The sequence below is a fragment of the Salvelinus namaycush genome, chromosome 16 (assembly GCF_016432855.1).
Source record: "Salvelinus namaycush isolate Seneca chromosome 16, SaNama_1.0, whole genome shotgun sequence".
In the NCBI taxonomy this organism is placed as follows: domain Eukaryota; kingdom Metazoa; phylum Chordata; class Actinopteri; order Salmoniformes; family Salmonidae; genus Salvelinus; species Salvelinus namaycush.
In genome coordinates this window covers 21,429,407-21,456,423 of record NC_052322.1, presented here as the reverse complement: position 1 = coordinate 21,456,423, position 27,017 = coordinate 21,429,407, and the positions used below count along the sequence as shown (strand labels likewise).

Below are 27,017 nucleotides of genomic sequence, written 5' to 3'. Positions count from 1 at the left end.
CAGCACTGTTTGTCAGACCAGGAGACATCCCGAAAATCCCCACGGGACTCGTCTGAAGTCGGTAACACTGATGTGCCAACTTTTGTCTGTAGCGTCCGAACCGTTTGGGCTACAAACTAATATAACCCCACTGTAGAAAGGGGAGACTTATGAACATGCATTTGGTGTTGTACGTTTTGTATGTATTATTAAACGCTATAGGCCAAATTCAATATTTTATCAAATTATGTATTTATATTTTTGGGGGATACCTAAAGGGGTCATAAAATTCCAAATCAAATAGCTAAAGGATCCATGGTATGACCTTCTTAAAACAATTCCATATGTCAGCTTAGAACCCCTCCCCCCAACAGCTTAGACTTTTAAGAATTAAAGAAAATACATCAGAAGTGACATAGAATTTAGCTTCAGCCCTACTGAGTTTGTTCTTCTGGGAAAGAGCTTTGTCCAGATGAAAGCTGTGTCCAGATGGATAAAAAATAGATAGGCTTTAATGCTGCCCACTGTGCCCAGATGTTAAAAGGGGGCACACCAATCTGATGGTTCATTCAATTAAATTGGCTGATACTGTAAGTACACATTGGAAACAAATCCTCACATGTGCACGCACATGAGGGCCTAAAGTAAGAAACATTTCTTGACATTTTCTGCCCCACATAGAATTCTGTACTGTAGTGACAAATCACCATGCTCCCCCTAGTGGTCAACATGTAAATGCAACTGTGACTATTCTTGGCAGCAGGTTTTGAAGAGAATAAACTATGATAGTATTGTCATCACAAAGACACTAGACATCCTGCTGCTATAATACTGGCAGAACAATGTCAGTGCACTGTGCCAAAGGTCTTTGTTCGCTGTGCGTTACATTCAGTCATGCTAAATGAATTGAATCCATTGAATGTGCATATTTCACATTCAATCATAAAAATGTTAATTTATCACATTGTCAGTATTGCATGGCCTTTAAGTCAGGGCCCTTAATTGAATGAGTGCTAATTAACATAATCAACAGCGGGTGATACTGTGGGATTGAGTGTTCCATTTCCCTTTCAGTGAGATAACCAATCAATTTAGCCATTACTGTATGGCAGACTGGGAAGTCGGGCGTGTGTGTGTGTGTGTGTGTGTGTGTGTGTGTGTGTGTGTGTGTGTGTGTGTGCGTGTGTGTGTGTGTGTGTGTGTGTGTGTGTGTGTGTGGGTGTGGGTGCCTGTGTGCGTGCATCTGGGCCTAAATGAGCCTAAATATGGCAGGTGAAGCAGACATTGATCTCTGTCTGTCCTGGCTATCTAGATGGAGCCAAACTGACTAGACTTGTCTGAGACGGCCCTTAAGGGAGAATGCTTAAAGAGGTAGTAGTGCAGTTACTGTCTGGTATCTAACACCATCCATCATCTGTGTTTCCTCATGACCTGTGTTGTCCCTAGAGCATAAATAATTTGGCCACAATATAAGTCACCTGCACCAGGTCTCCTGGCTGACCCATGTTCCCTCAGGCTTAGCAGAAGCAGCGTTCTGAAAGCACAGTCTGTAGTCTAGCATCTGAGCCAGATGTGCCCTAGCTCAATGGGTTGGCAGCACATAGCACTGATGTTGTTACGCAAACAAACCCAGCCAGACTTGGGTTTGGTACCAGACGTGGCAGGGCAGGGACAGCCCAGGCCCGGGTGAGGGTTAGCTAGCGTGCACACCGTGCAGTATGGACAAGCTGGTGGTCAGAGGCGCTCGCTTCGTGCTGGATGTCAGTGTGTGGAAATTGAGGAAGAAGGGCTTCATGCTGAGGATAATGAGCTCTGGACTGGGATGTGTTCAGACATGTGTGATAGTAGTTTTATTACCACAGAGACAGTAGTCCCAGGGGAACTCCACAAGGCACAGCAGCACTCTATAGATCAGTAGGAGGACTTCATCTGGTCAACCTCATTCTGTCACATACAATAGAGGGCAGTTAGAGGGGCTGGTTGAGGTGTGTGTCTTTGTCTGCTGTAGTCTTACCTATTATGTGATATTGTGATGGATGTGTAAGTCATTGTAGGTTGTATGGATGTAGCAGACACCTATATTTTAGCAGTATGGTATGAGAAACCTATATTTTAGCAGTACTGTATGAGAAACCTATATTTTAGCATTACTGTATGAGAAACCTATATCTGAGCAGTACTGTATGGGAAACCTATATCTGAGCAGTACTGTATGAGAAACCTATATCTTAGCAGTACTGTATGAGAAACCTATATCTTAGCAGTACTGTATGAGAAACCTATATTTTAGCATTACTGTATGAGAAACCTATATTTTAGCATTACTGTATGAGAAACCTATATCTGAGCAGTACTGTATGAGAAACCTATATCTGAGCAGTACTGTATGAGAAACCTATATCTTAGCAGTACTGTATGAGAAACCTATATCTGAGCAGTACTGTATGAGAAACCTATATCTGAGCAGTACTGTATGAGAAACCTATATCTTAGCAGTACTGTATGAGAAACCTATATCTTAGCAGTACTGTATGAGAAACCTATATCTGAGCAGTACTGTATGAGAAACCTATATCTTAGCAGTACTGTATGAGAAACCTATATCTTAGCAGTACTGTATGAGAAACCTATATCTTAGCAGTACTGTATGAGAAACCTATATTTTAGCAGTACTGTATGAGAAACCTATATCTTAGCATTACTGTATGAGAAACCTATATCTGAGCAGTACTGTATGAGAAACCTATATTTTAGCATTACTGTATGAGAAACCTATATCTGAGCAGTACTGTATGAGAAACCTATATCTGAGCAGTACTGTATGAGAAACCTATATCTGAGCAGTACTGTATGAGAAACCTATATCTGAGCAGTACTGTATGAGAAACCTATATCTGAGCAGTACTGTATGAGAAACCTATATCTGAGCAGTACTGTATGAGAAACCTATATCTGAGCAGTACTGTATGAGAAACCTATATCTTAGCATTACTGTATGCAATAATTTGGGAGGTATCAGATGTGATGTTGATAGTTCTGGGAGTACTGTATGTGTATGTATTGTATGTTTTTAAATGCTACAAAAGGCTAGATACTGTGTACAGAATGACTTTAAATCCTTATTGGGTTACCATAGTGCTAAATCCATTAGACAATGGAGTCATTGTAATTAACAACATCAATGATTATTTCCTTAACAGGATTAAGCTCTCTGGACTGTGAATTGCTCAATATGGGACTTTGTTAATAAAAAAGACTTGCTTTCTAACCATTTCTAAAACAAAACCGCTCTTTGAAGGCTGATGTTTGATCTTTGCCAATTTGCATTGACAGAGACAAGATTTCTACACAGCTGAAATGTCCTACTAATGTCATGATTTGCATTATCTAAACAGGGTTGATGTTGATTGACCGTGATCAATTCCAATACACCATTTACTACATATACTACAAGTACTGAACTTAATTTGAACCTAACTTCCGGTCCCCCATTGTAGATGACGGAGGGGAGACTCTGCCAGGTGCATCTCCTTGATGACAGGAAACTCGAGCTGCTGGTTCAGGTACAGTATACTGTCTTCATTTTTCCCCCCTGAGATTATTGTAACATTTAATTTAGTTCCTATGAATTTAAAATAGTTTTGAAACATTATAATGCACTCAAATAGATAGGCCTAATGCCCTCTTCAAACAATCTCCTATTCCACAGCCCAAGCTGTTGTCCCGTGAACTGCTAGATCTGGTGTCCTCCCATTTTAACCTCAAAGAGAAGGAATACTTCGGACTAACGTTTGCTGATGACAGGTAAGTCACATTGCTTATTTTGTGTAAGTATGTAAGTATATGGGTGTTAGAGTATACAGGGTGTGTGTTTGTGTGTGTTTTTGAGTGTGTGTGTGTGTGTGTGTGTGTGTGTGTGTGTATATACTGTATGTATGCTTGTATGCGTGTCTTCACAGTGCTGTTTGTTTATCTAACACTTTTCTTCATTGACTCTTGCAGTGGTCAGTGTAAATACTTGCAGTTGGACCGGAGAGTTCTGGAACATGATTTCTCTAAGAAGGCTACTGGGCCTATCGCCCTCAACTTCCTGGTCAGGTAGCAATGGCACCATCTCAATATCTGTAGCACATACCTTCCAGTAGGGAGCACTCCTGGATTGGTTTGAGATGATGATGAATGGGGTTTTATTACATTAGGGAATATCTAGTAGTGGGTGCTGAGATTAAGGAATGTCTTACTGATTATGCATGCAATATACATTTTATCATTAAATTCAACAAATTGTTTTTCAAACCTCTATTTGTGCTTTTCCCCGAAGGTTTTACATCGAGAGTATAACACTGCTGAAAGACAACACGACGGTGGAATTATTCTTCCTGAATGCAAAAGCTGCCGTCTACAATGTAAGCTACTTGTTATTTTATTCTGCTTTGTGTTGATCTCACCGTCTCATTCTCCCTCTTTATAAACCACCGAACCTCAAACAGTCAGACTGTGGCTGTGAAGCACTGTTTTGTCACAGCTATGTTGGAATGAGATGAGACAGTCAGTAAGGGTAGACTGCTGATCGGTTCAGTCCAAGAGAATTCTATTTCGATGATTATGAGTTAGTCATAGGGACAGAGCTCAGATACAGACACCTGCAAAGCGTCTCAAGAGCCCATATGTACATTTACGCATGTATGATTAAGATTTCATTCTTACAGGGGGATATAGAGGTGGAAAGTGAGAATGTCTTCAAATTAGCAGCAAACGCCTTGCAGGTTAGTTCCTTATTTGCTTGGGGCCTTGTACTTTTTATTAATTGGCTACTCTAAAGCATACATCTTCTGACATGTTATTTTTATATCTATTCAGGAAGCAAAGGGGGATTTCTCAAGGTAAGGACATGCACTGAGTCTACAAAACATTAAGGACATCTGCTCTTTCCATGACATAGTTTGACCAGGTGAATCCAGGTGAAAGCTGTGATCCCTTATTGATGTCACTTGTTAAATCCACTTCAATCAGTGTAGATGAAGGGGAGGAGACAGGTTAAATAAGGATTTTTAAGCCTTGAGACAATTGAGACATGAATTGTGCATGTGTGCCATTCAGAGGGTGAATGGGCAAGACAACATATTTAAGCACCTTTGAACAGGGTCTAGGAGTAGGTGCCAGGCTCACCGGTTAGTGTCAAGAACTACAGCGCTGCTGGGTTTTTCACCGTTTTCCGTGTGTATCAAGAATGCTCCAGCACCCATAGGACATCGAGCCAACTTGACACAACTTTGGGAAGCATTGGAGTCAACATCCCTGTGGAACACTTGAGGCTGTTCTGAGCAAACGTGTTCTTAAGGTGTTCTTAAGGTTTTGTACACTCTAATGAGTATCTAACACAGCAGGTATCTAAGGAGCAAGACAACATCACACATTTAACAAAGACCTTCAATAATGGAACTGTTTCTCCAGACTTACAGTCAAATCAATGACAGCGAAGTCTGTTATAAGAGGGAAGGCAGTGATGTTGTGTCTTGTGAGGCTGTTAAAACCTCACAGAGGCCTTCTAATGAGTATCATACCACTGACAGCTCGGCCAAGGCTGAGGTCTGCAGGGCTGGATTCTAACAGCATAGCTCTACCACCTTTAATAAAGCTTCTATTGCAACAGCAGCACACTCTTTACTGTCAGGGACCATCCAGGTGGAACCATAGAAAGGGAATTATGGAACACTGTGGACCTTTGTCTGCATTTCCACCTGTGTCCTTCCAGAGAATGGGCCTTAAGTTAGGTCATTATCAGGAACTTCCCATGTGGCCATGCACCTGGAGCATGTCTGCCAATTAGGTTTCTGCACCTGTGGGTCAGACAGTCTGACTCAAACTGAATAGGGGTGATATCCATTAGAAGCTCATTCCAGGTTGTTTGGACTTTAGAAGGCCTCAATGCACGGTCATGGTTTCTCTACATAGTTTTCTGTATAGTAATTTGCTAACTGTTATGTACAGCATTAGTTAATGAATTTCACCATCCATATCTTCATAACCATTCTGTTTAATCATTATTCTCAGTGATGAAACCACCAGAACGGAACTGAAGAAGCTTCCAACTCTTCCCAACAAGGTGCTAAAGGAGCACCCATCACTTACATACTGGTAAACTAACCTTGGTAACTGTTTAGTTTAGAAAGACTGCTAAATATCAAGTGGTTCAACAGCAATGTTATTGCAGACAATGATTTCTGATGTATGATGCATTCCTGAGAGGGTGGAGTGATGCAGCCCAAAATGTAGGAGTTGAAGGTGTCATCATCATGCTTTTTACAGTGAGGATCGAGTGATAGAGCATTACAAACAGCTGAAAGGAGTCTCCAGAGGACAGGCCATAGTGAAGTGAGTATTGGAAAAACAATGATCCCTCATTCCATCTCATACCCGCCTGTTCACCACAAGTCATCAGATAAAAGACATCAGGCCCTGGCTTCATACATCTTGCTCTCACCCCTCTCTCTTTCCAGCTCTCTCTCTCTCTCGCTGTCTTGCACGCTCTCTCCCTCCTTCTCTTTCACACTCTCATTGCTCTCTCTCTCCCTTATTCTCTCACTCACACATACACACTCTATCTCCTTTCTCGCAACCAAGGTCTGATAGAAATCAATAACCCACTCCAGTTACTGTCTGGCCAGTGAATCATTGTGATTCACTGTAGGCATCTTTAACAGATCAGGCTCTCATTGTCCTGTGTAAAGTACCATCTATAATATTTATATGGTAAACCACCTTTTGAAAATGAAAGAGGGAATTTGGGATGCTACTGTAATAGAACCTTATTTCAATTCAGGTATTTGACCCTAGTGGAATCCCTACCTACCTATGGTGTCCATTATTATGAAGTAAAGGTAAGAATACAGTATATTGCATTATGCACACAACAACAGCTATTGCACTTATAAAATCAGATTTCTCTATGGGAATGGATGTATGCAGTTCAGTCATGAAACTATGCTTTTGCCTCACAGGACAAGCAAGGCATCCCATGGTGGCTTGGGATCAGCTACAAAGGAATTGGCCAGTATGATTTGCAGGACAAATTGAAACCACGGAAGGTACGGTCATTTGTTTGTTCCCATTTGTGTTCTCCTCTACTTACAGTATGGAGGAGTACAGGATTAGTTTTTGCATGAGCTATTTTATTGGCAGTGTACAGCCGTCATTGTGCAATATAGCCTTTATACAGGCGCATAGGAGATTCATTCTGCAGATAAGATGTCTGCCTGCTACTGTCGAATTATATCTGACAGCGCTAGGAGCTTCATCAGTCTATTTGAGGAATGATGAAATGACAGGGCAGGGATAAAGATTCCTCTGGCACATAGCACTAGACCTCTCACACACATTCATCACCTTTTCCACTGATCAGGGTTGGGCCCTCATTACAGCTGGAGCAGACAAGGCCAGACTTGAAAATCCAAGTGACAGTCAGTTCATAACCAGACTGTTTGATCGATCACTTTAGTTAAACATTACTTTGGAGGCCTGTATTTATTATAATTCTGTCTGACAACCTATCACTCATAACCAAATCAATGTCAGGACAGAGGTATGCCTGCACTACTTTGTCCTGACCAGTTAATATATGTACTTATTTATCATTCTGAGAATCCTGCATGTAAAGTGTGTAACCCGCTCTTCTGGTTCAGTGGATGTTTTCTAGCTTGGTGTTCTTCTGTTAAGTAGAGGAGGAACACCCAGCTTTGTGATCCGTCTCTACAGTATCACGTTATTAAGTTTATGGTCTATGTGCGTATGAGTCTGAACATGAAGAGAGAAGGAGAGCTGGTTGGGCAGACGTTTAGTGTTGAGAGGAGTGAGGATGGTGTTTCTGTGATGTCAAAGGCAGGGAGGCAGGGTCTGGGTGTTACCATTCGGAGTGCTGAGAATACCTGAGGAGACTTGTTGGAAGCAGAGAGAAAGGGAAAGGGAAAGGAAGGAGTTGTTTGTGTTTGAGCTCGACAGAGAGGATTACAGACAGCAAGGATTTAATTACTGGACCTCTACTGGTAAGAGTCTGAGATGAAGGTACAGTTTTCCAAATTGGATGCTGACTATCTAATTTGTTCAACGAAAAACAGCTACAGTGGTGTGAAATTATTGACACCCTTGATAAAGATGAGTAATAATGATTAAATAATTCAAACACTGAGCTATATTCTGTGCTTAACATTGGGAAATTCAATTATTTTATACTAATACAATTGCTCAGAGAAGAGATTTTGTTTAACAAGCAATAAAAAAAAGGTACAGGTCAAAATTATTGACACTCCTAAAGATTCTTATAAATAAAGTAGGCAAAAGTTGAGTATTTGGTCCCATTTTCCTTGCACACAAAGACTAAATCAAGCTTGTGACTCTACAAACTTGTTGGATGCATTTACAGTTCGTTTTGGTTGGTAGGTTAGCATGTTTTGGGGGTATGATCTTTGACCCTCTGTAACTTTCTCACTCATCATTATTCACGATTCATTCAGAATTATTCATACTCATGGTAGCATCCACAATAATGTAGAAGTGTTTAGAAATCTGTTGTGATTCACCATTGATTTAATCATGGTAATTAATCATGGTAATGATTTAATCATGTACCTTAAATGAGCACATATGAAGGTGTCATATGCGGGCTTTTTTTCAATTCGATTTTTATTTAATTTAATCTTTATTTAACTAGGCAAGTCAGTTAAGAACAAATTCTTATTTACAATGGCTTTGACAGTCATAGTTTAAGGGAAAGGTTTCACCAACCGTTAATCAGTTGTTTCTATGTCTCTCTGTGTTTACCTCCATAGCTGTACCAGTGGAAGCAACTGGAGAACTTGTATTTTCGGGAGAAGAAATTTGCTGTTGAGGTGAATGACCCTCACAGGTGAGGGCAAGTCAAACTATAGATATTTATCACAACTACATGTATTTGAATTCCCTTTAGACAACCGAAGAAGCTCTTCTTCCTGAGAATAATCATGGTGTATGTATTATCTCTAAACAGGCGGGCAGTGACGAAGCGTACATTTGGCCAGACTGGCTTAGTCATCCACACATGGTACGCCAGCCACTCATTGATCAAAACCATCTGGGTCATGGCCATCAGTCAGCATCAGTTTTACTTGGACAGAAAGCAAAGCAAGGTAAGGTGTAAGGTACCATGTAATATTATCAATTTTTAGTCCTGACTCAATCACTGTATCTGTGTTCTGTACCTTCATGCATCCCTATACCAACCAAATTGATCATCAAATCAAATCAAGTTTATTTTATATAGCCCTTCGTACATCAGCTAATATCTCGAAGTGCTATACAGAAACCCAGCCTAAAACCCCAAACAGCAAGCAATGCAGGTGTAGAAGCACGGCGGCTAGGAAAAACTCCCTAGAAAGGCCAAAACCTAGGAAGAAACCTAGAGAGGAACCAGGCTATGAGGGGTGGCTAGTCCTCTTCTGGCTGTGCCGGGTGGAGATTATAACAGAACATGGCCAAGATGTTCAAATGTTCATAAATGACCAGCATGGTCAAATAATAATCAGGAGTAAATGTCAGTTGGCTTTTCATAGCCGATCATTAAGAGTATCTCTACCGCTCCTGCGGTCTCTAGAGAGTTGAAAACAGCAGGTCTGGGACAGGTAGCACATCCGGTGGACAGGTCAGGGTTCCATAGCCGCAGGCAGAACAGTTGAAACTGGAACAGCAGCAAGGCCAGGTGGACTGGGGACAGCAAGGAGTCATCATGCCCGGTAGTCCTGACGCATGGTCCTAGGGCTCAGGTCCTCCGAGAGAGAGAAAGAAAGAGAGAAGGAGAGAATTAGAGAGAGCATACTTAAATTCACACAGGACACCGGATAAGACAGGAGAAGTACTCCAGATATAACCAACTGACCCTATAACCAAGATCAATTTCTTCATGTAGGATTAAATGCTTGTATTTACATGTAGAAAGTGTAGGTCTGTACTATGTATTGACTATATCAATCCCTAATCCTCAATCACCTCAATCTCTCCATCCCAACAGGGTAAAATAAGTGCAGCGAAAAGTTTGGGTGATATTGCCATGGATTTAACAGAACATGGAGGAGGAACCAAGATAACCAGAATGGGAGATAACCTAAAGCACAACCTTATTATGGCTAGCACTGGCAGTCTGGCATCAACAGGTGGGCCAGTATTCTGGTAGCTCAAAGTCTCTCTTTAGCTAAATGTTTCTCTTTTGAAATACCTGTATATGGAAAGGGATAGGACAAATCTACCCATATTTGTATGCACTTTGTGTTAGAAAATGTGCAATCAAAACAAGCAAATAGACCTAGGGTACATTTACAGTGTAAACAATGTCACCACGACAGGGTCTGCAGATTCAGCAGTGGACGAGGAGCAGAAAAGGGAGAAGATCTCTGAGCTAAAGAAGAAGGAACAAGAGATCCAAGATGTCTTGACCCAGAAAACAAAGGAGCTGAAGAAAATCTGCTTGAGAGAGGCGGTGAGCTAACTCTCATTGTTACTCGCTGTTTGTAGACAATTGCTTACATTGATTTTGCTCGTTACGAGCACCTGGAGGTGCTAAGCTGATACAGTTAAGGAATTCCTTTTTCTTTGCAGCCAGGCTCATTCAGTAGAACACCAGTGAAATGACTATATAAATTGCCTTAGTTTGGTCAGTTGAGACTATTGGAGTAAAACGCTCCATGACTGTAAGAGCCTGTATGTGATCTCCAGGACTGTATGTGAAGAGTGGGTCTGTTTTCTCCACTTGTTTGCTGTAAAGTTAAATGACCTGGATGCTTTGTTGTATGTTTTCAGGAGCTCACGGGCAAACTGCCCAAAGAGTATCCCCTGTCTGCAGGCGAGAGACCTCCTCAGGTTAGACGGCGAGTTGGCACAGCCTTCAAACTGGATGACCTCTTCCCATACAACGAGGTCTGTATTGAAACGGCACTGTTCAATATATGTATATATATTTAGCTAGTCTTGGCACCCAGAACCAAATCTCACGTGCACGATGGCCTTAAGTTTACTGCAGTGGGCTAAATCAGGGTCACACAGAGTGTTTCTTCGTAGTCTTAAACAAATCTACTTTGAAACAAAAGTATACAACCTCACACACATGGTTATGGGCTTAAATTAGATTTTGATTTGCTTTGGGGGAAAAAACAAGACACCTGTACCATGTCAGATATAGAGTTGAAATGTATTCAATTTTGAGTTTGGATCCAATATTACACTTTATATACATCATAGAAGACTGAAATATAACAGAATTGTCTGCGTTAAAAAAAAGAAAAGTTTATTATGAAATTATAAAAAATATTAATAACATTCACCCATGAGACCACTAGAGGGCGATTTGGTCATTCAACTGCAGGTAAATGATTATATATGTTTGTCACGAGAGACTAATATTTTGTAGAATATGACATGACATGAATTCCATGATTTCCTCATAGAGGGTTGTGAACTGGGTTGTTAGGATATTATTCTAAGCAGAGTAACATCTGTACCGTACACTGAAAGATTGTTTTTGTGTGATGAATGGAATGTGATTGGATTGCATTCATGTCCTGTCCTGTTTTGTATGGATCACGTGTTGATGAGTTGTCTTCTGTATTTCCCAATACGTACGCAAACTACTGCAAAATATTACCTTGTTGTTATGGCTACATTGTGTTGTAATTTTCAATTGGATATGCATGTCAATTGCTCAGTTGAAATTGAAATGGATCTGCCGTTCTCTGCTGCAATATTGTCTATAATGATGTATGTATACTCTGATCTGTAGGACCCTTATCTGAGGAACCTGGAGAGCAGGTTTGCTCTGCAGCGGAAGATCGTGGAAGCAGCTAAGAAACTGGCCTCGGAGGCAGAGATCTGTAAGACGGTGAAGAGGAAGAGGAGGAGGAACTGTCAGGACGCCATGAGGAAACTGCAGCAGGTCGAGGATGAGATGAACAAGTACAGAATCAAGAAAGGCAAGAAGCCTACCCAAAGAGCCTCTGTGATTATCGCAGGTACTGGAGATAAAACTAGACACACACATTCCACTGTATGAGTTTATTGATTTGTACTATAATCTTTCATCTATAATGTGCTTTCGTCCTTCATCCCTAGATGAGCTTCTCCGTTCAGAGACTAGCTCGCTCTCAGACAGTCAGATTCTGGATGACGGTGAGTGGGACAAATTTCAGTCATACAGTAGCTACATGACCTTTGTTGCAACAGTGCCTTTATCAATCCCATCTGACCATGAGTTTTGTCTCTTTGTCCAGATGACTCTGATGGTGCTCTGAGGCCCCGGTCACAGTCGGTGCAGTGCTCCCCTCAGGTCAGCCCTGCACGTTCTCTGGATCACCACCACAACAAGAGTCTCAGCAGGTTAGCAGCGTTTGACGGCCAGGATGCTTCACATCATTTTCACCCCAGAGAGGTGTCATCTGCACACAGCAGCCCCACCATAACGTTACCCAGATCTCCACGGGACCCACGCAGCATGCCCTCCACCCCCGTTATGACCCGCAACGCCTACAGCAGCAGCCATCTCAGGTGAGACCCCCCCTCTCAGACCAGCCTACCCAAACCTTTACCCGGTCACTACATCAGCAATACCTGCATCCAAACGTTGAACAGAAAACTATTGTAATCATAAGTATTTAGTACTGTATGCTGTACATCTGGATTTCTTAACACTATTTGCTTGATAACCGTCTAACAACACGTTTATGTGACAATAACACATGTATGTTGTTTTTTTTATTAACGTTTTTTGGGTGTGTGACTTTTGCAGGTCGGATGGGAACTCCCAGTCCTTCAGGCACCGCAGTGGCAGTCTGGAGTCCCAGCAACGGATACTAAAGGATACCGACTCAGAGAAGCCAGTCTTCACCCTGTCCCCTGCCCGCAGGAGCAACAGCACAGAGGCCCTGGAGGACTGCTCCTCCTTCACCAGTCAGTCCAGCCTGGACTACCCAGGCAACCCCCACTACTGCACCTTGGACTCTCGAACCCGCAACCATCAGCTGCACAGGAGGGTGGAGGTCTATGGAAACACAGGCAGTATGCCTAATCTGGTCCAGAATCATATTGGCTGTAGTTATTTGTACGAGCCCCCAGCGCACTATGCACCGACTGCTTACTACGTGACAGGTTACCCCTGTCCAGACATGGAGCCCTACTCCAACGGTGCTTACGTCTATGAGAACGAGATGGAGGGCCACTACAATGTCAACCCTTCCTACCAAGTACACAATTATCACAGACACGAGCGCTACAGGACCTATAGTAGTGATCGAGCGGACAGCCTTGCTCAGAACCCATACGCCACCATGAGATTGCCCCGGACCAGACAGGGGCCCCGCAACGAGCCCTTGCAGAAGAACATGCAGAAGGCTCTGGTGGCTGAGCACCTGAGAGGCTGGTACCACCGCAGCGGTGGCCACAGAGAGGCAGGCAGGGGTCTGGCTGGGTATGACTATGACAACGGCTCTCAGCTCAGCCTGGGATACCAGACCATGCCAGCCCCCTTCAGCCACTCCAGCCGAACCACCTCCTACTCCTCAGGTAGGAATAGATCCTGCTTCTCCTCATACTGCAACAGGTCACCTCAGAATAACATATTCTGTCTGTTCACCCTCAGTAACACAGAGGGACACGTTTTCTGATCAATATAATGCATACATTCTTAACATACTGTATGACAATATATGCTGTATTGTTTGTTAGGGTTAGGGTTGAGGGTTAGTGTTGGACCCGGGATGTGGACATGAAACTAGGGTTAGGGTATCATTGTCTGAGACTAAAAAGTGTCTCTCTTTCTAGTTTCCTCATCAACCAGCACAGGAAACTGGCGCAGCCAGTTGGCTGTGGGTGTAACAGACTATGAGAACATGACAGAGTCACCACAGCACCCTCACCCAGGAGCCCATGGCAATTACAACCGCAGCCCCACCCATACCAGGTGATAACCAGTAACCTACCACAGCACCACACCTACATTTTCCATACCATACAGGCTATTATAAACTGGGTGGTTTGAGCCCTGAATGCTGATTGGTTGACAGCCGTGGTATATCAAACCATTTATTTTTACTGCTCTAATTTTGTTGGTAACCAGTTTATAATAGTAATAAGGTAACTTGAGGGTTTATGGTATATGGCCAATATACAGTATCATGGCTACGGGCTGCATCCAGGCACTCCATGTTGCGTCGTGCAGAAGAACTGCCCTTAGCCCTGGTATATTGGCCAATACCACACCCCCTCGGGCCTTACTGCTTAAATATAGAATTGACAACAGTATCACTAAGTATGGGAAATGAAGTGGTTCACTCAAGACTATGACCACTCTTATAATTGGCTGTCTGTCTGCTAATGTTTTCTCCTCCCCATACTCAATGGCAGGTACTCTTGTGGATGTCACCTCTGTTCACTATCTGTGTGTGCCTGTCACGATATTGAGCCTCAGGACCTCCCTAGCATTGTCACCACTTGCCACTGTCCTTCCACTTGCTCTTACTCCTCCTGCATCCTCTACTCTTCTCCACCTTCCTCCTCCTGTTCCTCCAGCTCTTCTCATGATTGGACAGGTTATTTTGGCTGTCATAAAGACATTTACAGAGATTCAAATGCTATCCTTATCTATGAACAGTCTTTGCTAGTAAGTGACATCATGTGGCAGCATGTTCAGTTTGTTTGGTCTGTTGGTGTGAAACTAAACCCCAATAATGAAGTAGTCTCAAATCAGTGTATATAAACTGGTGATCTTTTCACTTTCTTTCTATCTTTCTCTCCTTTCACTAACTGTCCGTCCTCAATCGTCATGTACATAGATTTCCCCCAGAATGCAATGTGTTGAAGAGGTCTGATACAATGCCAGTAGAGTCAGTAGAGGTGTTTGGTGCTGTGGCCAATAGCACTGAGGAAGACCATTAGGCAACTATTCAAACACAGAAGGGTGAGATGAGATGCAAATAGGCTGTCGTAGTGGTAATCAATTTCCATCAGTGCCACTGTTGTCAGTTTCCATCTGTGTCTCATCATTTGTCATATTGATCAATATACTGAAGCTCATTTAGTGGCGTCCACCACAGGTTCAATCAAGGTGAAATCAATATGTAGACCATTCATTAAATGTACAGCCAGAGCAGTGGTAACACATACTGCCAAGGCCTAGTTGGCCACATTCCACTCCATTCCAGATACTTATAGCTCATGAGTGGCCATGCCTTACACGGTTGACCAAAAGTTTTGCCAAATGATCTTGGTCTTTAAGCAGGCTCACAAATTCAGCATGGATGCATGTGGAGAAAATGTTGTGTTCATTACATCCTGTAGCTAGAAACCACACTTTCACAGTGTTTAGCTTCACATCCACAGTTAAAACACTTTCACAGTGTCTAGCGTCACATCCACAGTTAAAACACATCCACAGTTAAAACACTTTCACAGTGTCTAGCGTCACATCCACAGTTAAAACACCACATCCTCCTCATAACTCATAGAACCAATAGTAGAGTTGACCTACTTTTGCTTGCCTCTCATTACTGTAAGTTGTGATCATATTAAGTGGAAAAATCTAATTTCAAATGTTACATTCCTATTTTATTGCATGGCATGCTTGACAAGACAGTAGCATGTTTGCTTTTGTTGAATAGTCTTCTTTCTAATGACATCATTTTTTCATAGTGTGTTTCCATGGTTTGTTGTGTTCCATTTTCATGCCTCTAGATAATACTCTCCAGCTGTTGCAGCATGCAGGGGGTTTCATGAAGTACTATGCTGTCCTACAGTATGGGAGACTTTATATTGACCTTGTTTGTTTGTTTTCATCTCTTCATTACAGAAGAGTATACATGGATGGAAATTATATGGGCATGCACTGAAGATAAGAGGACCAAAAGAATCACTGGCACAATGACCCCAACATTGGACGCACAGTTCTCTGGAAGGATACCAACTAACCTCTGGACATGCTGCATTATGACACTCTTGAATGACTCTCCCATGTGCCTTGGATTAGATGGAGATGGATATTATTCAGGAAGACATGGGATGTGGTGATGGCACAAATGAAAGGTTTTGGTGATCTGGGAAACCAGCTTCATCATTGTGAATATTGTGAAGGATCTACAAACAGCATTTCAAACCATGGGATACCTTTGACCCAAATATATTACCCTATTGTATTATGACAAAAATAAGTCTTTAAAAAAGTTAGCATTGTCTTTATGATAATCAGTAAACTGTGTGTTAGGAGTGTATGAATAAGGAGTTAAAGCAGGATACCTCCAAAGTGTGGTGCCATACAGTACACACAGAGCACTATTTAGTGAGCTACTCATTATACATGTTGTAAATCAACTTGACTATCTTTGTAAAACATTTAGGTATACATTTTGGAGTTACTATTCACAAAGTGTGATAACAAAATAATAAACCAACCCTTCCTTACTGCAGTCTGTGCGTCCCAGGTTTGTCAGTCAATGGACTGATGCGCTCTCTCCTCTCCCAAGTATGAATCTGAATGTACATGTTGATATTGTTTAAAGATTATTCATAGTTTCCTTTTTGTGATCGTGTTAATGTGGTGTAAATTGCTTGCATGTGAACATAAACTTTTGATAAGCAGCTTTTTTGTATATTGTAAAAAGATATGCCTTAAAATAATGTTTCTTTATTGTTTTTCTTTATTGTCTTTCTCTACTCATTTGTACATTGTCCACATATTGTTAGGCTTTGTCATCTCCTACTCTAAGTGAAATATCTCCCATTTGGATTTGGGACATCAATAAAGAATCAGTGTGAGACACACAGCATGTGGTGTGACTTCTTTAGCCCTCAACAAGACTAGATTTCTCCATTGGTGGGGGGCAGGTAGCCTAGTGGTTAGTGTGTTGATCCAGTAACTGAGCTGACAAGGTAAAAAATATTTTGATGTGCCCTTAAGCAAGACACTTAACCCTAATTTGCTGTAAAACAACACATTGCACTGCACCTATCTGGTGTATGTGACAATAAAACATTATTATTCATTATTTTTTTGCATTCCAAGTGAGTGTAGTGATCCCCTACACAAAATTTGATCTCTTCTGGTTTTACATCAGCTGTCAGTTGTTGTGCACCACTTCAGGGAGATATTATTACACTTTCCTGGAAGCTCTGGGGGATTGGGCGGAGCCCTGTGCGTAGTGGACCGTGGAAACCTTCCCAGTCCTGTAAAAAAACTGTCCACCTGTTCCTGTCGATCTCCCCCTTTTCCTGTCTCCCAATCAACTGCCATACTGAAAGATCATACAGCCTGTCCATCTGACTCAAGCTACTGAAAAAAGAACATGTTAGTATGTCTCTCCTGGCCCTCCTGCACCATAAATATCTTCCATGAGGTCCTATGTGTTTAATTTTAGACTTTGCTTGGGGTGTGAGCAGACCATTTACCAGCTAGAGACAGAGCCAATAGCACTGTCCACTCAGCTCTAGAACTGTGTAGTCATCGTGGATATACTTTTTACCCTTTAGATTGAAAATAAACTCTTAAGACAAATACTATTCAAATATGTCCAGCCAAAGGGACCGAGACATGGAGGACATACATGAGGAAGACATTGATGAAGATGATATCCTAGCCAGCTTGTCTCCTGAGGAGCTTCAAGAACTCCAGAAAGAGATGGATGTTTTAGCTCCAGACGAGAGAGTACCGCTTGGTCAGAGACAGAATGACCAGAAGAAAGAGAAGCCATCCGCCGACTCTGATGAGGATGAAGACATTGATGAAGATGATATCCTGGCAAAATTGTCTCCTGAGGAGCTCAAAGAGCTCCAGAAAGAGATGGACGTTATAGCCCCGGATGAGAGGGTACCTGTGGGTCAGAGGCAGAAGAGCCAGACAGAGAAGGCGCCCACAGGTTTGTTTGACCACAGGGGCCTGGTGGATTATCTGTACTGGGAGAAGGAGTCCAAACGCATGCTGGAGGAGGAGAGGGTCCCCGTCACTCTACTGCCCAGTAAGGTAAGAAACTACATAATCAATGGTCAATATATTGTCGCTATAGTCTTCAATATATCATACATCATAAAGTATACCACTGTATGTTCTACAAAGCAATGTTTATTAAATGATTGTACTACTTGTCTTCATCAGAAAACTATGGAAGAGGATGCTGAAAAGAAAGAAATCGCTGAAGACTTGGAGATTGTGTATGAGGTGGTAGAAGAAGTCATCGAGGTGGAAGCTACAGACGGTGTTGAAGGAGAGGAAGTGATAGAGGAGATTATAGAGGTAATGATTGTGGAGGAGGAGGAGGAAGAGGATGTGAAGAAGGAGAAAGAGGAACAGGAGAAAAAGGACATACCCGTAAAAGATGAAAGGGTCATAGAAAAACATGAACATCCAGTGAATGAGCATCTAAAAGAGTCACCGGATGATAACAGCACTAACACTGTAAACACTACCAGTCCTCTGCAACCCCCACCAGAGTCCACAGACATGAAAGAAAATAAAGAGATTGAGAGAACAGAGCAAAAGAGCACATCACAAATACCTGAGAAAGTAAAAAATAACACCACAGACGCTCCCATTCCTGAAGAAATAGAGATGACTCCAGAGGAGAAGAGGGCCTGTTTTGTTCCAGAGAAAGAGGTGAGGGTAATTAACAAACTAAATATTCCAAAGCTGGCCCTTGGTGGGGGCCTTGGTGGCCTTGGTGGGGCCAAGAAGACATCAAGACCCTCAGGGAATGAGACAAACCTGGACACCACTCTGGATAAGATCTGCAACAACAACCCCACTATCACAGACGTAAACCTGAATAACATAGAAAACATTCCCAAAGAAATGCTAATAGAATACGTCAATGCCTTGAAGAAGAACAAACACGTCAAGACCTTCAGCATAGCCAACACCGGCGCAGACGAAAACATTGCCTTCACCCTGGCCAACATGCTGAGAGAGAACCGTAGCATCACCACACTGAACATAGAGTCTAACTTCATAACAGGGAAGGGCATTATTGCCATTATCCGCTGCCTACAGTTCAACGAGACGCTCACTGAGCTCCGCTTCCACAACCAGAGACACATGCTGGGCCACCACGCAGAGATGGAGGTGTCACGCCTGCTCAAGGCCAACAACACCCTCCTGAAGATGGGCTACCACTTTGAACAGGCGGGCCCCAGAATGGTGGTAACCAACCTGCTGACCAGGAACCTGGACCGCCAGAGACAGCAGAGGAACGAGGAGCAGAGCAAGCAGCAGCAGCAGCAGCAGAAAGAGGTGTTTGAGATGTACGAACGGGCTCTGAACCTGCCCCCAGGGCTGCTGGCGATGCTGGGCTATGTCCCTCCCGAAATCGCGGCCCTCATGCCGCAGCTTCCCAAGGGTCCCCAGGGTCCCATGGAACCCAAACCAGAGCCCTCCTCCAGATTCCAGCAGAACAGCCCTCTACAGCAGCCGCAAAAGCAGCAGAACACTTCTCCACAGTATCAACACAAGCAGTTTAAACACATGCAGTGCAACCCCATTCCACAACAACCTCCCAGCACGGACTCCTCTGGTAACCTTCTGAAGGACATCCAGCTGAAGAGGACCCCCAAAAAGCGTGACCCTTTCCTGGACATAGACCTTAGGGAGGACAGGAGAGCAGAGAGGCCGAATGTCCAGCTCAGGAAGACATCAGGACAAACGAGGGACACAGGCGTTGATGAGATGGTAGAACTGAAGGCCACTCTGAAAGATGTGATGAAGACACTGAAGCCTGTCCCTCGGAGGCGGCAGCCGGCCAAGGTGGATGTGACGCCCCGCGATGAACTTCTTAATGAGATCAAAAAGAGCAACGTGGCCTATCTCAAAGCTGTGAGTACAACTGATGATTCTCAGATTAGCACAAGGTCACTTACAGTCATATTGTTAGGTAACTTTATTTTACCAGCAATCACATTGTTTAGTTAGATGTCAGAAGTTGGTGGATTTAAAAAAAAAGATGCATTGTGGAACTACCTTGAACTGGAGAGCACATACCGTCTAATCAAGCTTGTTAGCTTTAACCCATATTAGACACGCACTAGCAAATATGTAGACTAGATTAGTGTGAAATTAAAATTATTTAAGGGAGTGAACGTTAATTATAATACGGGGTTACATGGAGAATATCGGACCTTCTGAAATGTTTGGCCCTCCCTGAACGCTTAAAAAATAAAAGAAGTGACCCTCCCTTATACCCCAAATAATAATTAAAACAAAGTGGATAGCAGAGAACATGTCTACCAGAGCCTTAGCCTTATTCGAGTAAACATTACATGGAAACGTCCACAATTTTATAATGCACAGGGCTGAGAGCCAGAAGGTTGTGGGTTGATAGTCCACTGTGGCTGCACATGATTAGGGGTGGATAGATAACCTTTATAGTAAAAGTATTGCATGAATCTCTGATCGTATTTGCAGGGTCGAGAAAATGTTTCCTTTTTTAAACATTTCCTGCAATTCTACGTAATTTTACATATTAGCAGAATCTTTTTTAATACTACACAAATAAAGGCTAAGAATGGACAGAGAGACCTATGTGTTAATCTTATCATACTTTATTTCCCCAATGCCACAGTGTCTTGTTTGTAACGAAACTGTCCCTGTTTGCAAATCATTTAATCTGAGACATCATTAGGAATCTGAGAATGGTACTTTCAAAAGTTAGACCTACCTTTCCACCCCAGACAGTAGTCCTACCTTTCCACCCCAGACAGAGTAGGCCTACCTTTCCACCCCAGACAGAGTAGGCCTACCTTTCCACCCCAGACAGAGTGGGCCTACCTTTCCACCCCAGACAGAGTAGGCCTACCTTTCCACCCCAGACAGAGTAGGCCTACCTTTCCACCCCAGACAGAGTAGGCCTACCTTTCCACCCCAGACAGAGTAGGCCTACCTTTCCACCCCAGACAGAGTATCCCTACCGACGCAGAAACATTTAAGCTTTAACTGCTGGCTACTCTTTTTCTGTGGCTTAACCCAACGAGAGAAGGTCACAAATGTCTGGGTTTACACATGTTATATTGTACAGAAAGTGAATAGCTTAATCAATTGATAGTGACAGAATTAGATTACTTCCCAAGCAAAGTCTGCTTCTGAATGTCAAAGAAGCTAAACAATGATATCCCCATATGCATTGGAGTCACATCTTTCCAGGGTATTTCACAGCACTGTTATAGATCACTTTATATAACCAGATCCATTTTATTTTCTTCAAAATCTTAAGCTAACAAAGGGTATACCTGTACTTTTTTCAATTTTCTTTAATAAAAGGTAAGCCTATGGCATACCTTCTCATACCCTCTCAATTCAAGTCTTGGTTTTAACTGAACTGCCCTTCACTGACATGGAGGTAGGCTATTTAAAGAGTGCATGGTGGGTGGAGGAATTGACCTACAAATCTATGGACATAGCAGCCTATTGCCTAATTTCGTCTATCAAACAGATAGGCCTACCTTTTATTTTTTAAATAGGAAGAAATAGGCTCCAACACAAACCCTTCTTGTGGTTACTAAAGTCTAATTACAATGAAATGAATTATGCCTACGTTCAGCACCATGAGCTGTCCATTTCTAATTGATTTTGCCGCTGCTGATGCTTCAAGTTTCATGGTCCAATAGCAGCATGGGGAACAACGCAGCAGGGGGAACAAGTTTGCGCACAAGGAAGTACATTTTTGGGATTATCTCTAATCAAAAATTATTTTAGGAAGAAGCCTTTGACTCTCCTCGTGAACTGCCACCGTAGGCCTACACAGCGCAGCACACAAAAACGTTTTTGATCAGCAAGAGCAGAGCAGGCCGGGGCTCAGGGTTGGAATATCCATTGCAGTGTGTAATGCAGCCTAGTTGTATTTACACCACCCCAGCAGCTATTTTAGGAATGTAACTTTTCTCTGTGCATCTATAGGCTATGGATCATCTGATTGAGACCGCACTATATAGCCTATTGGGCGCCCAGCAGAGAATTAGAGATGAGGGGCGGCATCGGTAACACATCGATATATAGCCTAATAAGCAACTAATTCTAAAACACTGAGAAATATATACATTTAATCAATTACAAATTACATATCTCTCCCCTGGACTAGATGTAATTTTTTTAACCAAACCCTCTACTTGACTGAAATTTTAAAAGCAGGACCCTCCCCCATTATCCTCCAGGTAACTATTCTGTACATTTCCATCCATCCCTTATACCTGTGTGTATCCTCCACTCTTCCAATCAAATCTTTCTCACAGCTGTTTCTGTTTGTGTAATGTATTACTCCTACAGGTGCCACTCCCCAAAGAATTGGAATCAAGAGAAACCAGTCTCTTCAATCTCTGAGGAATCTACAATACCTTTATTTCTGTGTTTGTTTAACATGTTTAATCTCTTCATTAACAATAATATGCTTGCACTTGTAACACTAGTTTGCCTCATCAGGCAGAACACCTTTTGTTCCTTGAGGTTTGGAAGAACTAGTATGGTATTTGGATATGAGTCTACAGCTGGAAAATGCACCATACAATGTGCATAGTATAAGTAGTCTCAATTAATAATTAAGTTTGTTTAGGTAAAATTAATTTACTTTGAACACTCCCAAATGAGTGTGGGCAAATCCATAATGCATCATCTACTGATGACAGGTCTTTCATCTACAGATTTTCAAAACCACTGGTGTCTGCTGTCCGCTTTGCAATTGCAAACAGCTGAACCCCAGAACATAGAGTATAGGATTTGTCTTTTACTGTGTAAAACACTGTGGGCCAGTGGTCCAGAAGCTAGATTTCAAATCAGACTTCTGTTTCATGGAACAGTCCATCTTAACAACTCATAATTCTAATGAGTGTTGACATTAAAAATCAGTGTACAATCAAAATGTCTAATATTTCAATGGTTTCTTCATTAATTAACATAGTTAAAAGACAATATTGATTCCTTAAATTAAGTTTTATTGTTATGGTGGAACACAGTGCTCTGCTTCCAAGTCTGTAGTTATGTTATCACTACTCATCAATAGAAATACTTACACACAAAAACAAAATCAGTTATAACATCGTTATAATAGAACCTTCTCTGAACTCATCTGTGAAACTGTAACCATAGTATTAGCGTGCACACCTTTTTCCTAAAAGCAATTTGGCTATGTCCGATACAAACTGTGATTCTCCTTAGTTCTTTGGAAGACTGCATCTGTGTCAGTCCTAAACAACACAAATAGCTCATAAAATCTTCATATTCATCTATTACTAAATGGTGATCCCTGGAATTGGATAGGCTATTGACTATGGTGGATTTAGAATAAAATCTCAGATCTGCTACTGAGGGGAAATAATCAGAACTATTTAATAGTACAGAGGTAACATTCATGCATCGATTCTTTTTCCAGCAATGCTTTGGTGCCTGACACTGTTTTTTGTAATGCAAACATTTGTTTTCTGCTGAATACACAAGTAGAGAAGATTCAATGAGACATGAAAGCAGAACGTAAACATATACACCATGATTACTTGAATTAATAAAGCTGCATTTGCCATTCATTTTCCCATATTGCATAGCCATGAGCTGATAATGTTCATCTCAAGCCCAACCCACAGGGTCTGAAGTAACAAGAGGGATATTATTGCTCCGTGTTAATATGCAGTCACTGGTCCAGTGAATAGAAGGGGAGCCCAGTAACACTAGTTCAGCATTAGGAGAGGAAATATAGAGTTTGTCTTCTGAGGTAGCAAATAAATTGATTCTGATTAAATTATTTGCTTTTTTAAATTTTTATAATAAATCTAGAAGCTATGCTACTGAACACAATTGTTTTAACGTGCAATAGTTATTGCATTCTGGCATGCAGCTTTATATATATTGCAATTACATAATGACAACATGTGTATTGTGTTCCTCTGAACATTATTGGGCAAATATACAGAAACACTCATGCCTCATTTCATTGTGCCGAGTGCCTTCCCCCAGCATGTGATCCATACAGGACTGTACAAATCTTTCTGAAATGCTCTAAAGAAATCAGGTACTTTGACACAAAATGTATAAAAAAAAGTGTTCATTCAATATAACAAAATGGAGTGAGAATGACAAATGAAGGGAATGTGACAGCACTGACATTATGCGGGGTAAAAATCAACACTTGATTTTAGTGTTAAAGGAAAAAGCAAACCATGTTGAATTGAATGAGGGTGCCATTTTGGCTCTCTCCCCTCACTCCTTGTTTAGCTTAGACTCCAGGAAGTCCTGGATCTTGTTGATCTTCTCCTCCTGTTGGTCTAGTAGATCCAGGATGATGCCCATTGGGGACTTCTTCATGCCCACTCCCTCGATCTTATTCTCCAGCCTGTTCTTCATGTTGCGCAGCCTCAGAGACGCATGAACCAGGATCACTACAGGGAAGAAAGGCTGGATTAGTTTCCTACCCACTCACGATGCGCTACTCTCAATTGAGATAGCATTTTCCGATGGAAACATGACGCGTGTGCCTTAATCTAAAATTATGCAGCTTCAACCGAGAAGGATAATTAGTTGCCAGGTATATGTGATGAAATACAATGCACACACATGGTTAAGGAGAGGCATCTTTACTCCCCTCGTCAGAGATGCTGACTGCATGATGTAAGCCAGTAAATGTAGTCGAGTATTGTACAGACAGTACATAGCAACCAGTCAACACACGCAGGCAGCCATAGGACAGCCCTCTTGGGAAGGGCTCTGTCACTGACTGACTGCCTCCTGATCCCCACCACAATGTGGCAGCTGTTGCCTGCACTCCTTTTCTCAGAACCACCAATTACCCTGCACATTGTGTTCTGTAATGTGCATTTCAGAATCCAGCAGTTAGTCTAGACTATTTATTTCCAAAACAATGTTCTTTAAAGTTTAACTGGGCGTTTTCTTAAGGTGGAGAACCACACGCATTCCACATATTGAACCCATACAATGAGTCAGAATGAGTGGTTGAAAAAACTGTTTGCTCCTCCTCCTGTGACTAATCCTCTACATTTGCACCATATTCCAATGGAGGTTGCCACTGGAAAAAGGCCTGAAAGCTAGGCTAAATCTATGCTAGTTACTGTGTGAAGTGTGACTAACAAAAATCAAACATTAAGGGTCAGATTCTTCAGACACAGATAAAGCCTCTGTGTCCAAGAAACTGTCCCCAAGAGTGTGGAATATACTGAGACTCACACAGCAAGGGAAAAGTAATTCCAAAGATGAAGACCATCACTCCACCACATAGTGACAGCAGGAAGTAGCTCGTTCCCATGACAGCAATGACAAACAGGGTGGGGTTTTTCTTCTTGAAGTTCTTGATGAAATTCTTGTTCTCTCCTGCCCACACCGAAACCATGAAGACCAGAGAAACCACTGCTCCGCCCAGAAACATGCCAAGAGGGTTCAGAAATCTACACAGATGGGAAACACATTACACAAAACATCTACATCCACTCAAATTCTGTATGGCTATGCAAAACAATTAATCGGGCATCTGTAAAACACAATAAAAGCAACGAGCAGCACAACCTGGTGGCTGGAATAAGAGCAACACCTTTCCTTTTTTTGCCATTTTCAAAAATAATCTTGAGTTTTCAAACTATCGTAGCTGCAATTAGGACACATACAAAACTGCTCCTCGGGTATTATCAGTAGACTTCTACATGGTACATGGAGTGTGTGGTTGAGATAAGGATTCAACTGCTTGGACAACTTTCAGCATTAATGTGTTAAATAGGCTGAAAACTATTATACAAATATATTTAGAAAACATTGGAAACTCATCTGTCAAATGGTTATTTCAAAATATAAAAAAAAGGTACTCAAATGACAATTTGTAGATACATTGGTTACAAGCAGGCCTAAACCACCGAACGTTAGTAATTATGTTCACCGTTCACACAGTTGCAGGCAGCTGATTCAGAAAAAGTGGAGCAAATAGCTACATTTGTTTTTAGCAGGCCAGCTAGTACCAGACTCCATTCCAATTCCATCACATGATGACTGCATCTCTTATTTCGTCGTTGCAATTGTGAGGAGAATAGGAAAAGATAGGGAAATCTTGCTCACTGTTATAAATAAAATGCCCATGCATGACAATTACGTAGCCATAACTTGGTGTGAATCGGACTGCAGACAAATCAAATAAGATAGCTAGTAGCTGGGTGGAAAATGCTAGCAAGCTCGCGCTGTCATGCTGACTTACCCCACGACCAGGAAAACCACGATGGCCACTGCGAAGTAATTGGTCTGATAGTATAACAAGTTGCTGATCACCCTGTTGTTCCATTTAGCTAAATCTCCGAAATCGGGTTTAGCAAAACGATCAGCTCCTGGGAAGAAGTCGTCCCATGGTCTGAGCGGTGCAAGCTCCATTCTTGCCATCTCCGAGTTCACTGCTCGGATATGTTTTAACAGATCAGCTGAACAGTAATACCAAAGAGACTAGCTACCAAAGTAATTTATAGGATGGGCTCCGGCAGAGAGGAAGAGGCGAAGCGAGAGGGTTTACTTCGCCACAAATCTGTTAACGAAAATAAGACCACGAATTGGGGATGTTTTTTTTAATGGAGGTTAATACGAGTGTCACATTTGGTCAACCAAAACGTGAGGCTTATTATCGAATATAAGTTTCGTAATGGTTAGGTTCAGTGGTGTAGTGGAGGGTATACACACTTTTCCGTGGGCACTAATACGTACCAAAGTAGTGTAGTGTAGGTATACTCCATTTCAATTAATAAGGCTGATGGAACAGATCAGAATGTTTAGTTTATATTTTGGATAAAATATTATTTTACATTTTAGGCGCAGCTATGTACAGACAGCTGTAGACCTTCGCGTGAACGTTCCAGAATTCCATTTGCAGTAAAACGCCGTTCTAAAATGGGCAGAGATGGAAATATCCGTCAGAAATGTAGAAAGAGGGGTGATTGAAATATGCAACAACTATCATGGGTTGCTAATATGGCTGCTAGACAATGATAGAAAGTTGAAAGAAAATCAATAGAACAGGAGAAAAGCATATGAG

General features: G+C 42.0%; 3 protein-coding genes across 3 annotated transcripts in view; 2 read left to right on the top strand and 1 right to left on the bottom strand.

Annotated features, from left to right (window-relative positions):
- LOC120061177 (FERM domain-containing protein 4B-like) overlaps positions 1 to 16,803 on the top strand; it is a 32,895-nt gene extending 16,092 nt beyond the window's left edge. Inside the window, exons 2-22 of the mRNA XM_039010770.1 lie at positions 3,477 to 3,542; positions 3,689 to 3,783; positions 3,982 to 4,077; positions 4,301 to 4,385; positions 4,689 to 4,745; positions 4,840 to 4,862; positions 6,034 to 6,117; positions 6,289 to 6,354; positions 6,803 to 6,860; positions 6,981 to 7,067; positions 8,805 to 8,881; positions 9,002 to 9,140; positions 10,019 to 10,160; positions 10,350 to 10,483; positions 10,804 to 10,920; positions 11,780 to 12,008; positions 12,109 to 12,165; positions 12,267 to 12,540; positions 12,782 to 13,554; positions 13,813 to 13,951; positions 15,836 to 16,803. Coding sequence (XP_038866698.1) covers positions 3,477 to 3,542; positions 3,689 to 3,783; positions 3,982 to 4,077; positions 4,301 to 4,385; positions 4,689 to 4,745; positions 4,840 to 4,862; positions 6,034 to 6,117; positions 6,289 to 6,354; positions 6,803 to 6,860; positions 6,981 to 7,067; positions 8,805 to 8,881; positions 9,002 to 9,140; positions 10,019 to 10,160; positions 10,350 to 10,483; positions 10,804 to 10,920; positions 11,780 to 12,008; positions 12,109 to 12,165; positions 12,267 to 12,540; positions 12,782 to 13,554; positions 13,813 to 13,951; positions 15,836 to 15,875 — 2,838 coding nt within the window. The 3' untranslated portion in view covers positions 15,876 to 16,803. The remainder of the gene's footprint in view (positions 1 to 3,476; positions 3,543 to 3,688; positions 3,784 to 3,981; positions 4,078 to 4,300; positions 4,386 to 4,688; positions 4,746 to 4,839; positions 4,863 to 6,033; positions 6,118 to 6,288; positions 6,355 to 6,802; positions 6,861 to 6,980; positions 7,068 to 8,804; positions 8,882 to 9,001; positions 9,141 to 10,018; positions 10,161 to 10,349; positions 10,484 to 10,803; positions 10,921 to 11,779; positions 12,009 to 12,108; positions 12,166 to 12,266; positions 12,541 to 12,781; positions 13,555 to 13,812; positions 13,952 to 15,835) is intronic.
- A 742-nt stretch (positions 16,804 to 17,545) lies between these two features.
- Positions 17,546 to 22,336, top strand: lmod3 (leiomodin 3 (fetal)). The gene is made up of 3 exons (XM_039011475.1): positions 17,546 to 17,998; positions 18,311 to 19,840; positions 22,283 to 22,336. Exons 1-3 carry the CDS (start codon positions 17,546 to 17,548, stop codon positions 22,334 to 22,336), a joined length of 2,037 nt encoding a protein of 678 aa, XP_038867403.1.
- Positions 22,334 to 26,464, bottom strand: LOC120061176 (PRA1 family protein 3-like). The gene is made up of 3 exons (XM_039010768.1): positions 26,196 to 26,464; positions 25,184 to 25,401; positions 22,334 to 24,381 (listed from the first exon to the last, which is right to left on the bottom strand). Exons 1-3 carry the CDS (start codon positions 26,372 to 26,374, stop codon positions 24,203 to 24,205), a joined length of 576 nt encoding a protein of 191 aa, XP_038866696.1. The 5' UTR covers positions 26,375 to 26,464; the 3' UTR covers positions 22,334 to 24,202.
- Between the last annotated feature and the right edge of the window lie 553 nt (positions 26,465 to 27,017).